General features: G+C 48.1%; 5 protein-coding genes across 5 annotated transcripts; all 5 read right to left on the bottom strand.

Annotated features, from left to right (window-relative positions):
• Positions 1-115: 115 nt before the first annotated feature.
• PENARI_c009G02723 (uncharacterized protein) lies at positions 116-1,507 on the bottom strand (the record flags this gene model as incomplete). Its single annotated transcript, XM_022631788.1, has 4 exons — positions 116-483; positions 544-1,077; positions 1,157-1,285; positions 1,459-1,507. The coding sequence occupies 4 exons, from the start codon at positions 1,505-1,507 to the stop codon at positions 116-118; spliced, it is 1,080 nt and encodes a 359-aa protein (XP_022488256.1).
• Positions 1,508-3,035: 1,528 nt separating this feature from the next.
• PENARI_c009G02073 (GNAT family N-acetyltransferase) lies at positions 3,036-3,713 on the bottom strand (the record flags this gene model as incomplete). The annotated part of the gene is made up of 1 exon (XM_022631767.1): positions 3,036-3,713. One exon carries the CDS (start codon positions 3,711-3,713, stop codon positions 3,036-3,038), a length of 678 nt encoding a protein of 225 aa, XP_022488439.1.
• Positions 3,714-5,996: 2,283 nt separating this feature from the next.
• On the bottom strand, positions 5,997-7,018 carry lea1 (U2 snRNP complex subunit LEA1; the record flags this gene model as incomplete). Its single annotated transcript, XM_022631988.1, has 4 exons — positions 5,997-6,365; positions 6,422-6,682; positions 6,808-6,848; positions 6,940-7,018. 4 exons carry the CDS (start codon positions 7,016-7,018, stop codon positions 5,997-5,999), a joined length of 750 nt encoding a protein of 249 aa, XP_022488395.1.
• An 832-nt stretch (positions 7,019-7,850) lies between these two features.
• Positions 7,851-10,156, bottom strand: PENARI_c009G05777 (putative nucleoside diphosphatase (Ynd1); the record flags this gene model as incomplete). The annotated part of the gene is made up of 4 exons (XM_022631872.1): positions 7,851-9,820; positions 9,880-10,006; positions 10,058-10,092; positions 10,147-10,156. 4 exons carry the CDS (start codon positions 10,154-10,156, stop codon positions 7,851-7,853), a joined length of 2,142 nt encoding a protein of 713 aa, XP_022488341.1.
• Positions 10,157-10,887: 731 nt separating this feature from the next.
• On the bottom strand, positions 10,888-12,482 carry PENARI_c009G12278 (ammonium transporter; the record flags this gene model as incomplete). The annotated part of the gene is made up of 4 exons (XM_022632076.1): positions 10,888-11,568; positions 11,635-12,136; positions 12,199-12,413; positions 12,471-12,482. The coding sequence occupies 4 exons, from the start codon at positions 12,480-12,482 to the stop codon at positions 10,888-10,890; spliced, it is 1,410 nt and encodes a 469-aa protein (XP_022488295.1).
• Positions 12,483-14,522: the final 2,040 nt, after the last annotated feature.

The following is a 14,522-nucleotide window of genomic DNA, read 5'->3' as shown; positions in this document are numbered from 1 at the left end:
AACTTTTCAAACATTGCTAGGCAAGATTCAATATGACTTTGAGACATCAAATTTCAACTAAAAGCTTCCTTCCACAATAAAATCAATCTATAAGACCATATTCCAGCTAGACAAACTAACTATCCCAAATAGCTCCGAACGCAGGAACACCTTTCCTCTCCATTGCTCCCACAACTATGCGTGTGACAGTCTCATTCGAAATAATAATCACAGCTTCGGCGTCAATCTCTTGCATTGCATGACAAGCAATCTCAACCAAATTAGGACGGCCGTTTTCTCGTGTGTCCCAAACAACAGCCTCGGGGTCAGCTTTATAGACGGAGTCTAAAATACCATGACCAAATGTCTTGAGAGGACTGGGTGTCGACCATATCAACCGCAGTCGACAGGGGGGTACGTGTCCTAGCAGTGGCCCAATACCAGACCCTGTTCCAATCAAGACAACACTTCGAAATAGGGATGCAACTCGCATCACTCCCATAGCTGAACGAGCTTAGCATTTGCCATTGGCATGTAGCTAAATTGCGAAACAGAGACTCTTACTGGGAATACCGCGAACCCAAATTCTAGTCGGTGGCTTGCTGATCTGACGACTAGTCCAATCACCAGCCCTTGAAACAATCACTGAGCATCCCCTTTTCTGATCCTCGTTTGTGGCGATGGGTATAGTTGCAAAGGAATGCCATTCGAGCAGTGGGCGCTCAGAAAGTCGGATGAAGCTCCCGCGAATGGCATTGGTATATTGGAAATGTAACCGCAAAGCATGATCTGATAGTACCTCGGAGTCGACAGGGACTTTCTTAAGTAACGTCCATGATGTGGCAATGCTGGTGGTAATGGTGATGAGAAGCCATAGCTCTGGGGAGCAGACTACAGCTTCCCCAAGTGATTGATGAGGAGGCTTGTTGTCCCTCACTGTAAGCATAACTTGGACCCACACAATTACAAGTACAGACCATCCAAAGAATCGGTGGATGGCTTCGAATTTGTCGTGGTATAGTTTGCGTAGTGTGGGATAAGCAGAAAGGACCATTCCAACGAGCATCGCCAGGGCGATTCCGGAGAGGGCGGTGGTTGCTACGGAAGAAACGTGCAGTGAAGGACTGTGTATCCGGTTCCGGATGCTATGGGCAAATGACCCAGTAAACCAACAAACGGTTGCGGTTGCACAGCCTGAATGAATTCCCCCAAGATGGTATACTTGAGCCATTCGGCGTCGGATTGCCAGTGGCCAGGATAATGGGACGGCGCAGCAAAGCGTGAAGATCAGATTGATAATAAAGTCCTGACGTATAACAATAGAGATTGTTAGATTGACCAACGCAATAGTTGTTAGCCATCTTCGATCAACTGGAACCAGAAAGAAGGCAATAAGGACTGCGATATTTGCAAGCCAAACCAGAGAGAATATCCTGCGATAAACAAACAAAATGCGATATCGCAAATTCTGAGAGATACGCTTTAGCATTGGCTTAGCCCCAGGGCTATTCTGCTTAGGATCTGACATATTGAAAACCAACGCTGCTGTTTCGCTCCAAGAGACCTGTATTTTCCCCTCGGCGCCTCCCCGTGGTTATATACGCAAATCCCAGGGCTTTTGCAATAGCCCATCCTCACGTCCATGCTTGTAGCACACCCGTATCTCCCAAAGATCCAGTTCTTTACTTCAAATCGAGCGTCCACAGACATTTGCTAGCAAAACCATGATAAGAAGGTAGCATTGCAGCTTGGCAGACAGCAAAGCAAGCCAAGGCGTTCAACGTCGATACCTAAATGGGAAGTAGGGTATAGCTTGCTGCTCTTCAATTGAACGCAAAGCACATGAAGGAGGGGCCGATCTTCTAGGGTGGTTACCTGAAATCCATGTTTAAAGCCGGCACTGGTACTATATGGATCCCGAGTCCGTTGTTGCGCCACAGGTAGTTTGAAATAAGATCCATCGTGAGCCGATACCCTCGAGAGGAATGCTACAAACGAAGCCCTAGGCATAATTTCTCTAGAAAGTTACACTTCAAAGCAATCAATAGTTGTTTGAAGAACTTCTAGAATAACCCTAGCTATTTTAGGCTCCTGTCAAAATATTCCGTGAATGCTTGCATGCCTTTGCCCACTATCGGAAAAGCAATTCCTGCTGCAATTAGAATCCTTGGGTACCTCTCGGCCCAATAAGAAATGACTTCTATTGCAATACAATGTATTGTTCTCACGTGCAATAATGCAAGTATGAAGCCATAGACTTGGCATGATAATGCTTGTAACGGCCAAGCCGATTGGCAACTATGAGTCACGTAGTGAAGATCTACCTCGGTCAACCTCATTCCGGCACCGATCAACAATGCTAGGGATAACTAACCCCAGAAAGCCCTGATCGATGACCGAGAGGTGAACTAAATTGAAGGATCTTCGTCCGGATCGGCCTCCGTCGGCTTTAGTGCCAGGGTCATTGATATCCTCGACATCAGCGCCTACCTGCTAATTCTTTCCGATGAACTTTCTTCAAGAATGTGTGACATAGTCGGCCTCCGTCGGCTTTGGTACCAGGCTTCCCTTTACTGTGTTCGGGACCAGCGCCACTCGTACAAGGCCGAGGGTGGTGTCACTAACGCCAAGAACAGCGGGGATGGGTCTACGTATGCTTAGTTCTCTTAATCTAGGATTGGATTGTTTGAATGTAATCTCGAAAAGTACTTTCTACCGGAGGACTGACGTTAGATTGGCAGTCTGATTTCCCCATACAGATGACAGTGCAGTTTCAAGCACACCTGGGAAACTGTGACGACACTGATGTCAGCATCAATCAGTTTGAAAGATCAATTCTGTGAGCAGATAAGCTACCAGATAGGAAGATTAGGTTTTGATTATTCTGTTGTACAATATACTACGAAAACTGCCACGACTCTTTTATCCCCCCGAGTATTGACCCCTCTTATCCCAGTTCCATGCGGCAATAATTCTTTGATAATGGGGTGAATGTTTTGTTTATTCAAGTCTAATTCTCTATTCTATTGCTATTACACATGAAAAGCTGAAAGACATTATGAGCGCGATATCCGAGAAATCATAATCAGCCCTTTTCTCTCCGAGTCGTCCGAGCTCCGATCTTTCGGAAGAAGATACTCATCTCCATTCGCGATAAGAGCTTCAATAAGGGTAGCCCTCCCGGCATGAATAAATCCAAGACGTCGGTACAATTCCACCGTAACAGTATTCCCCGCCTTGACGATAAGCCGCACTTGAATGTTACGAGGGAATGAGCGGTATAATCGAAGATAACTCAGAGCCTCTAGGCATAGCTTGCTCCCCAGTCCATGGCCACGATATTCCGGAAGCGTAAACAAGCTCAGCATCTGCCATCGCTCTTCCTCTTCGTCGGACTTTTGGGGTGGCTGGCCAGCTTCCACGGGTAACTCGAAATCAGTCCTGGATGAAGGTCCTCGTAGAGTGACCTGGCCGATCCATTGGATATCAACGGGACATGATGGATCGTGGCTAAGTGGTATTGCAGCACAAATAAAGACTTCTCGATCGGGAACAGTGAGGCGATCTACCCAGTCGGCATCGGTGAACGCCGCTTCGATATCATAAGTAGATGAGAAAGAATCAGGTGAAGTCTTCAATGCTTTTAAGCGTAGGTCTCGATATTTTTGGGCGGAGATGCCGACTCCGTCTGTCTTCGAGACCCGGATGAACGAGTAGGTATAGTTGGAAGCCATAACGCCAGACAAGACTTGAAGGCAAGGAGTGCATTTAAACATAGTACGTACTCGTTGATTATTTATCTATATTTTTATGACTCAAATATTGCAAATGGCCAACTTGAAATTGGCCGACGTCGCTTACCTCCCTGGTCTCCACTTTTCTACGGTCAAATTTAAAGCGGCCGAGAATGCATGTAAATGAGAAAATACAGCGTCAAAGGTAGCTGTTTTCGGCAGCGGCTTTCCTGTCAGTTAATGTTGTGCTATAGGTATGAAAAATGAGCAGAAAAAGAGATAAGAATGATGAAATAGACAATTTGTATGGATTTGCGACTCTACATGTGGATGAGTCAGTAGTCGCAGCCATCCCCGGATTGACTTGGCGAGGTGATTTTTACATACAATCGAAGTTGTCGAGTGTCACTAGTCAGAATATCCGGTCGGTTGTATTCTCGTTCTATTTCGGATTACACGAACCCTCCTTGAAATCCACGCCGCAAACTTTATCTATACATCTGGACCCACTGTCCCACGGCATGAACTTCAGCCTCATTGAGCGCCCAATACCAGCTCAGCACGGTTTATATTCTTGTCAAGGCTAGGAAACTTACTGGGCAACCATATGGCAATCTTGGTCTTCAGGTTTGTGACGATGCAATTGCCACACCTGATTGTCTTGTGAAGTGAAAACGTGACAGTTAAAAGGAATATCGTCATGGCTCGTCTATTATTAGATGATCATCAGATTCTCTATTTACAAAATTTGCCTGTCTTCAACTCATACATATGGAACATGTAACGTTAAGTTACTCCGAGGCATACATGTACACAAAGCTGAGATGTTCTTTGATATGTACCGAGGGGCTGGTACATCGAACTTCCCCCCCTGTTGAAGGAACCTCAAAATCCAAACACAAACCAACCGGATCTGCAGCCTTAAGTAGGAAATGATCCCTCCCAAAACAGTCAGTCTTTTCATCGTGTCTCGGAATTCCCCCCATCCAAACCCAATGCTCCACTCAAAACATCATATAAGCCCTAACTTTCCTAGCCCGGAGAATCTCTGATCCTGTTTCCTGCTTTTCTGGCCTCGTCGCTGAAACTGGGTCTAGACTGTGTAGAGTAGGAAACATTGGTGGTCATACCATGCGAACCATGGCCGAATCTTAGCCGAGGCTTTTTGTTTTTCTTTTTCTTTTGCTACAGTATTGCTACAGTATTGTTATTTCTTGCTTTGCATGTTTAGCCTCATTCCTTTTTTCTTTAGTTGCATGTTGTGTTGGATACAGTAGCGTGCCCCATCTTACAGTATATGCACGGGTGAATTGCCGTCTTGGTGGGATTAATATGAGTCCCTCGCTTGGCTTTTATGTCTAGGCTACTCTGTACATGTACTCCGTAGACACCTACATGAGTATTCAATTGTCATTTGAATTTGACAGCCACTCCCGCTTCAAACCCTGGTAGGTTTGGCCTGAACCCCGGATTACCAAACAGTAAGCCACACTATTTCTGTTGTATTTATTTACTTATTGGTTCTATGCATCTAGAAGCGTCTCTCGGCTAAATGTTTCCCGGAGTCAATGGGGTTATGTAGCAGGGGCTAGCCAGAAGTGGCTTGATTATGTCTTTTTCTGAAGGCCTCGCTACTGCATCTCCACTATACATTTACATGTATATTTAGATATAAGTTAAGTTATGCTTCGATAGTGCCAAGGTGTCGATAATATAATCTATAGAGCGTGCTATATGCATACTATTTACTTTTTACAGCCTTATATCAATTGCCGTGTTTTATTACTTACTACTGATGCCCCTAATCCGATCAGCATTTGCGAACAGATCCTGGTGGTGGCGTGGAATAAGCTACGGAAGAAGTCTAACTATCGGCTGTCATTTACTGAACCGTATCTGCAGGGCTGGGGGTGCCTGGTTGCCATGTATCAGACTCCTTCTCGTCCATAGATAGGAGGCGACATAAGCGGTTGGCTCTGGTTAGTGAGAACTCTACAAACAAAGCCCCATGCCTGATACAGTACACTTATTGAATGCATTTTTTTGATTCGATGCTCAAATTTCACGGCCAGCCAGCCAACAGCTAACGGCACGTGCAATGAAACCCTCAAGATGATACACACTGAACCCCAGGAATTCAAGCCAGGTATATGAGAATCCCGAACGACCAGAAAAGAAAACCAGAAAGCTAAGCCCCAAGAAAGAGAAGAGAAGAACAGAAAGAATAGTGGTATGTTCATGGCCCCGTAGGTCCATACAATGCAAACACAGACGAAGTCTGCTTTACATCTGCACGTCCCCGTCCGCGTCCTCCGCGCCGAGTGCTCCACCCGGTATCCGGCCCTCGTTCAGTTCCTTCTCTAGCCTCGTGATCTCCTGCAGACTTTTTGCCTCGCGGATCATCTTCTCCACGCGCTTGCGCTCCTGCTCGGTCAGTTGTACGCGGATGCCCTTCTCGGTGGGGGCGCGCTCGGCTGCGCTGGTGACGTCGAAGGTGCGGGACTTGACGCCGAGGATCTTGGATGCGAGGGATGAGGGCTCCTCGAAGGTGCCAAAGAGTTCCTTTGCTTGGGTGCGCTCGGCGTCTTTCACTTTGTGGTAGTCCAGGAAGCGGACTGAGGGAATGCGCCAGATGACCCAGTAGCGGTAGTTCTGAGGGGTGGTTAGTATGAATGGACTCTTTTGTTGCTATTTTGAAGACGACGAACCTCTTTCCGTGTCACTGGGTTCTCCATAAGAGTCAAATGCGTCAATTTAGTCAAGCTCCGCAGCGCATCCAGCTCCACCAGCTCAGAAAGGTTGTTCGCGGTCAAGACCAGGGTCTTCAAATTAGGCAGGGAGGTTGCTAGGGACGGCTGAATGTGATTGATACGGTTACGAGCGAGGAGGAGGGTAGTAAGGCGAGGGAAGTGAGGGAAGTTTCCGAGGGAGGAGAGGTCATTGTCGGTGAAGTCGATCGCATCTTGATCCTGTGAGAGGTTAACACCGGGCCCAGGAAAGCAGTGGCCAAACCGACTGGAGCTGGGCTAGCAGCAACCAGTACAGCAGACCACAAATTCAGGTCAAGCTTGCATCATGCAAGAGCAGCACTTACTTTGGCAATACCCAAGTTCTCAATGGCGGGGATCTTGTGCCCTGCACGCGCAAAAAGACGATATCAACCCAGCTCTCAGATCAAAGGGTAGTACCTGTTCTTTTCAGAAAGGTTTGTAGTTCTTGGACGCACCTCGGAGATCCAGCTCGCGGTCTGTGAGCGGGTTGATGTATGAGAGCGAATTCTGAATGAGCTCGACTGTCAAGCGCATGTTGGCGGTGGTGGCTGTAGCCGGTGATAGGGTTTGTTGGAGGAGTAAGTTTTATCGTGACTGCATAGGTGGAATAGACAAAGGTAATATGGCGTGCAACAGGTTTAATTGTCGAGGGTAATGATTGAATTGGAAGCTGCTTGCGCCGGTTTCTCGCTATGTCGAAGCCCTTTTTGCCGGGCGGTGACTCCGTTTCTGTCACGTGCTCATATATAAGGCCTGAATATTGGGGTGACGTTGGAAACAAGATTGATATCACGTGTGCAGCCTGCAGTAACACAACTCCAGGACCATTCCTATCACGATTGCATATTCTAGGTGAAGTGATTTCCTACTGCTTGATGCTTGTGTTTCCCCTCTCCTTTGTTCTGAATCAATCAGACAAATTATAACTTTGACAGATCTTCCTAGATTCGATACCAATAGCTTCGAGAATGCAACGATAGTAGATACAGTACACTCAGTTAGTCTGAACTGATTCACTACAATGTAATAATGTAAAGATAATGTAAAGTTGAGGCAATGATTAGTCTATATTCAAAACGACTCTCCGCTAATGGTACACTCCTCATTACGTGTAAATCACCAGGATAAGATCGAGAGCACGGCAACCAAACACAAAAACATAAGGTACTCCAGAGCACAGTGAGTAATATAATACCAAGAATCGAAAGCAGAAAGCCACGAAACAGCAGCACTCCACAAAGGACCAAGTCCTCGATCAAAAACGAAGGCAGCGCCGAAAGAATCGACACGTAGAAATCATCCAACTCCAAATGAAACACGATGCGGGAAAGGTAGGTAATTATGCATAAATCGGGGGTCGTGTGCGTTAGTCGTCTGCGAGTGGTGTCAAGCTGGGTGATTTTTGGTGGTGGGATCTTGTTGGGCTGCCGGCTCTTGATCGGCGGCCGTTGGTTGTGGGGCCCAGAGCAATGGGAGCAAGATGGTCCCTGCTTTCGGTCCTGACTACTAGGCCTGCTCGATCCATTGCGATTCCGGAGCCGCCGCTGATCCCGAGGCCAATCGTCCCTGTTGAGCTGTTGTCTAACGCGTATTTGAAGCTTGGAGTATTGCTGTTGCTGCCCCAGCTGGAGGCTCGCTTTGGTGGTCCCAATCTGGCTGAGTCGGCTTCGGAGAGACGGCCTCCATCCTCGCTGCCGTCCGAATCGGTCACGCCAAGTTCGAAGTCTTGGGCGCCGTCTTCGAGGACTCGCTCGTAGGATGGGGAATTCCGGCCAAGGAATGGGAGCATCGCCTTGAGTCCCTTTCGTTTCTTTGGGTGGTTTGGATGGGAGGGTCCGCCGCGACGAAGGACATTAGTGACTCGGTTGTAGATTCGTGACCGGCGGCTGCGTCCACATAAGAAGAAGCCGGCGACGACAACGATAAACATGAACAGTAGGAAGCCTGGGATTCGGCGGGGTGAATCACCATCAAACAGTGCATCATGCCAGTGCTCGCTGTGGAAGCTGTCGGAGTCTGGCAACAGCTGAACACTGGGATATTGGAAGTCTGACGGCACACCGGGGAGGTTGCTGCCAAAACCAACGGGAAGGGCGGCTTCCTCGATCTCCACAGGCACCTGGGAAGATGCATACAAGACGATCTTGCCCAGAGTCCAGCTCACTTCGGTCGAGTCAATCTTGTTAACCGCCTGGAAAGCATCGAGATAACCCTTTTCCTTTCCGTGAGACAAGACTTCCTTGGTGCCATTGTGTGAAGAATAAGTGGTTTCCTCTATCCCCACGCGAGGAACGCCAATGCCATCGTGGAGCATGTTAATGATCCATGATGCCTTGAAGCATACCTCGTATGCCTTTTGACGATTAATCTTCTTTCCCCACTGGTTCGCTTCAAGACCATGCTCGATCGAGTCCCAGTCTTGGGAGCAGAATGTCTTAACCCGTTCCTGGTACGTGTTGAAGTCATATGCTTTGTCCTTGTAGCCCATTTCAAAGATTTCATGCGTTGTGTGCCAGTACTCGCTGATTCCAATGAAATGGTTGACATCAAAATCGATAGCCGGAACGTGCATGCCGTGCAGAAGACAGGGTTGATCCGCACAAGGCGCATCCTTGTCCAGCAAAGGAAACGTCTGACGTAGACATTCATCGAATTTGCCCGTGCCTAATAGATAGCTGCCTTCACTCTCGGATCCCGATACATCCTTGCCGTCAAGAGTCGTGCGCAATCCACTGGGAAGACAAGGGTCGGGTAATTCTTTGATCTCGGGTCCAATCGCAGTCTGCAAGGCCTCCAGATAGCGTCGGCGGGCTTCATGCACACCAAACTCCAACCATGAGGTAACAAACACTCTGTGTTCTTGGACTGATCCATCAATGTTCCGCAAGCGTAGCAGTTTGAGGTCATTGGCGTGTTTCTCTGTCTCAGTGGCATTCGGCGCAAACGCAATTTGAGCGGATGCGCCACCCATATCGAGGAATCCGTAGGTGTAATGTCCTTTCCCATGGTCGTGCTTGTCCGGGGTGTCAAACGCACCCATGAGGTAGTTGGTCGCAATCCATCCATAAAGTCCCTCAGTCACACCCGGAATCACCTGGATGTGAACACCACAGTCTGGCAGCAGGAACTCCGTGTTATCACGAGCATACGAACAGATCTGATCCAGAAGTAATTGTCGCTCGAGGTTTCCAAGTAGTCGCATGCCCGCCGTGGCCAGGAGGAAGATCGGGGTATCCTTAGCATCCTCTCTAGGAATAATTCCCTTGGCGTGATCCAACAATTCGGCAAGATGATCGGATCCAACCATTTCGGGCTTTTCGGCGAAGGAAGAGACACCTTTCACGGGGGGTGTTAGCGTCGTTTGCTGGGGTGGCAGTGTCTCGAGCAAGACTCACCAGGGTGAATCTTCTTGGTCCATTCCTCCTTGGTCTTAATCTCCGGTAGCGATTTCAACTCCTCCGCATCGGCGTTCTTTCGTGCAGCGGCATTCCGTAACCATCGGTAAACGTGTACGCGAGTCCCCTGTACGGGTTAGTGGAAAGTGACCGAGATTGCGACACTAGTCGAACATACAGACGAGCCTGCGTCCAGGACGACACCATAACGCCCTAATTCGCAGTCAGTAAGTATCCAGAAGGAGAAGTCCAGGTGAGACCGCATACATTTGCCCATTTGGACTCGATTTGATTATTCGCAGATCATGACAACCTGGTAGAAAGGTAAGAAGAAGGACAAGGGTCCTAATTAAAGTGAGGCAAAGGCAAATGTAGTAAAACGAATGACAGGAAGATGTAGAGGGGAGAAGAGATAAGGAGCCAAAAGCGGGAGGACGCGACGGCTCCGGGGATACAAAACGTGACGGGTGAGACTAAATTTCGAGTGGCAAAAAGGGCGAAGAGGCTGGCCGCTCTGGGGCAAAGGAGGGTATTCTTACCGGTAATTACCGCCGTTAAATGTCAATTCTTTTTCCTTTTTTTTTTTTCTTTTTTTCTCTTTTCCTTTTCCTTTTCAATACTCAATCAATATATGCAGATGCAGAGTAGTACTGTATGTTACTATGCTGATTATATTGTTTCCCTGCGGGTAGATGCATGTCAGCTTTACAGTTCCAGGCCTCGTCATGGAATGCACCACAGACACAGGCCTACGTCAGCTTTCTTGGCATCGGCCCTTGATGCCGCTCAGGGTCTCAGGGTCTGAGTTCCGTCAAGTCCACTTGTACCGTACAATGTGTATGTTTATGTGTTTAACGTTATATGTAAAAATAGCGAACCCTTATTACATGTTTCACAGGAAGTAAGACCTAAACTGACAATGTTTAAGGTTGAAATACCCTGTGATTGCGCGTCGAAGTAACACACTGCATATGTATACAATCCTTGGCACGGCAAGTCCCCGAGACCCTATCTCTTCTCCAAACCAACCACAACCCCCTCATTGACACTGGCACCAGCCGGTGACGGCGTCCCGCAAAGATCTTCAAGAAGCCCACGCTCCCCAATCTGCTCATCAATAAACTGCGCCCGGTCCAGCCCAACCATTTCCGCCTCCTCATGCACACGCAATTGCATCCCGGGAATAAACTTCAGGATGTAAAGCAGAATACACGAGACCGTGAATGAATACGCCGAAATGGCACACACCTCCGCCAATTGTTTCCCAACCTGCATCCCGTTCCCATCGATACCCCCAGTCACCTTGGTGACCCCGTCCAACGCTGCGACCGATTGTGACGCAAATATCCCCGTTAGGAAGGCCCCTACCATGCCTCCGATTCCGTGGAGTTTGAATACGTCCATTCCCTCGTCGATGTGGAGCCACTCGTTCAGGTCTTGGAGACTGGCACATACGATGCTGGTAATGAATCCGATTACCGCTGCTAGCCAGATTGATACGAAGCCTGCTGCTGGGGTGATTCCTACTAGGCCAGCGATGGCGCCCTCGCATGCGCCTACCACGGAGAATTTTCCGCGGTGCTTGATGTAGTCGACCAGCACCCAACCTAGGACTCCCGTGCAGGCGGCGGTGTTGGTGTTGAATGCTGCTAGCATTGCTCGGACGCTGGCGTTGAGAGCTGAGCCACCCTGTTGCAGACGGTTGTTAAACTCGATCGACTGCGAAAATACAAGCACCACGGGTGTGACACTTACGTTAAACCCAAACCATCCGAACCAGATCAGGGTCGTTCCTAGGAAGACTAGGGTCGTGTTGTGTGGTTTGGCAGTTGATGGTTGGCCGAGATGCTTGCGCTTCCCTAAGACGAAGGCGTAGGCAAGCGCTGACCAGCCTGATGCAATATGCACAGGGCCTCCGCCGGCGAAATCTAGTGAAGGGAGGTTGTATAGCCACCCGTTGCTGTTCCAGGTCCAGCAGGCCAGCGGGCAGTAGACGACGGTTGCCCAGCAGAAGCTGAAGATTAGCGTGGGGATCATGTTGCCTCGTTCGAACGCTCCGCCGACAACAATCATGACCGTGCATGCACAGAACAGAAGTTGATAGAAACAAAACACAATCTCAGGCAGATCAGCTGAACCAGGCGACGGCGCTGCCATCACACCCTTTAAGCCAAAGTTCGTTAATGTCCCAATAAACGGGCTTGCATCCCGCGAATAGGCCAGTGAATATCCCCAGAAGATCCATTGGAAGGTTATCCTAGGCACGTCTTTCGCGTCAGTTCCATAAGCACTGGGGAAGATGGCAGAGGTCCAACATACACGGCTACAACCATCAACGACTGGAAAAGCAATGCCAGCGCTGACTTTCGTCGTGCTAGTCCACTATAAAGGAGACCGATTCCGGGGATGATCAACCACACGATGAACCCGCAAAACATGATGTAAGTATAGTTCCATTCGAGGCCTGCATACTGGGCGTTCACGTCGACTGTTAGCGGATCTCCGCCAGTTGGCGTGGACGCGTTGTATACTGGCTGCAGGTTGTGTTAGTAATCTATAATGTGCTATTGTTCAGGGCTTGAGAGACTAACAGCGTCAGCCATTGTGAGAGATTGGCTCTATTTCAACTCTCTATCACGCTGTGTGTGTGTGTGTGTGCAGTAAAGTTATCAGATACAATGTGATATCCAAGTTATGTGCCTCAATCGAGGATAGCACTTATAGTTTGTTAGGACAAACCAGAATCATAGCTCTTTAATACTGGATCTACAGCAGATATACCATTCTCCATGGTGGTTCTTCTCATGCGAAACACGAGAACCAAGCCTCTTATCTACGATCCGACAGTAGCCAAGACCTTGAATCCATCAAAACGTGGAACTTTGAAACTATATTTGCTGGGCCACGTTTAAGGATGATAGGTGGTTCTCTTTACTCTCTATGGCTGTGGGATATATTCTTCCTGATAAGACGACCTCGATTCAAACTGATTCCTGATAATGATACGATAATGCATGTGTGGCGTTCTGGTTGTCCAATTATCTTTCGTGCTTGTGGCGATCGGATCTTACAACCATCTGAGGTTTAGGCTCTTTTTCTATCTTATCTGGGATTGCTTGGCGGTTTGTCTGGTTTGTATTGGTTGGTAATCGTTGAATGAGGATACTGGACTGTTTGCGGTTAACTAATGCGTGTTTGGCTTATCAATCATTAATGCATTTCTTGAAAATAATTTGCCGCATAGCTATGTATTGGTTCCTGGTACACTTAAGTCATTCCCTTAGGTCTGTTCTAGGTACCCCGGCTCTATTCTAAGGTCAGTATTAGCCTTAAATTCATTTCTTATGGCTAATTATAAGCCACAATTGTGCCATCCTACAAAAGCAGCACCGCTACTGTGAACAGACAGTCTGTATTGCAGCTCTAAATATGTCTCAGACCCCGCAGGCTTGGGGGCGGGGGCCGGGCTGGCCCCCGGCTGTGACGTCTGTTCTAGACGACTCAAAACGTGACATAGAGTAGCCCAATATAGATGCAGGTACAGGATTGTTTATTTACAGTCCACGGTGGAGCATCTTGGGGTGGAGCATCGTGGATCGTCCGTGATGTCACCCCAGACCAGCCTTGGATGTCTTGGAAATATATCAGCATGTTTCGATGCACAGGATGTAGAGGTAGACACTAGTAACTCCGTGGGCCGAGACGGTGTGTTTCGGAGGATATTACAGCCAAAGAGCAATAAAGATTGGAGGCTGTGGTCGTTCTACAACAGGGGTCACAATTTTTTCACACTCCCACCTTTATATGACCGGGATGGTTAACCCGAGGCACTCGAAAATGGGCAGAAAAGAGGTAAAGAAAGAGAGGCCAAATTAGGGCGAAAACAATGCATGAAATGGTACACTCGCTTCGAGGCTTTCATACCGAAACTGTCCAATACTCTATGGCACTGTGTACACTGCAAGTAGTGGGGGCCATTTTCTTTGAAGCTTTTCTGGTGTGGTACACATTCACAGATGTAGGGCTAAACTTTATATTATAATTAAGTATTTTACGAACAGGAATGGACTTTGGCTATAATTAGACTACATCTGGAAATAATGCCCAACGGCGAACATGTGGAGATACCAACGTTTCAAGTATAAAAAACACCGCCACGTTGCATAGCACCAGAAGCAACCATTCCCATTAGTATTCTAGACAAGCTCGTGGATTCTCATTTCAGCCCTATAGAGGTGATCCGGCGGGAGGCTGAGGCTGAGGATAAGAATAGAAATCTTTGATACATATAGAACGCTGTGGCTGGGGCGCCAAATTGATCAGGATCAAAAGAGGTCTGTTACACCTCGATAGGCGAACGGTGTTCAAATATTATAGAACTTGGCTCTTTCGGGGAATCCGAGTAAGCCTGGGAAATCATGCGACTCGCACCAGCCACAGCCCTCCTGCGTCCGAGGCTCATTTGGAGAGTGCATGTATCTTGTTCCTTGTTCCTTTTTTCCTTTACTATTTCGACCTCCAATCAAGTTAGTTGCAGGTTACGAACAGTGGGATTACTGACCCTTCAATTTGGTGCAGTCCAAGTGGGTGCGCCCGGCGCTTGTTCAGCCTCAGCTGTTCCCCTCATCTCGCTAACATCCTGG

The sequence above is a fragment of the Penicillium arizonense genome (assembly GCF_001773325.1).
Source record: "Penicillium arizonense strain CBS 141311 chromosome Unknown PENARI_contig009, whole genome shotgun sequence".
Taxonomy (NCBI): domain Eukaryota; kingdom Fungi; phylum Ascomycota; class Eurotiomycetes; order Eurotiales; family Aspergillaceae; genus Penicillium; species Penicillium arizonense.
This window is presented reverse-complemented; position numbering and strand designations above follow the sequence as displayed.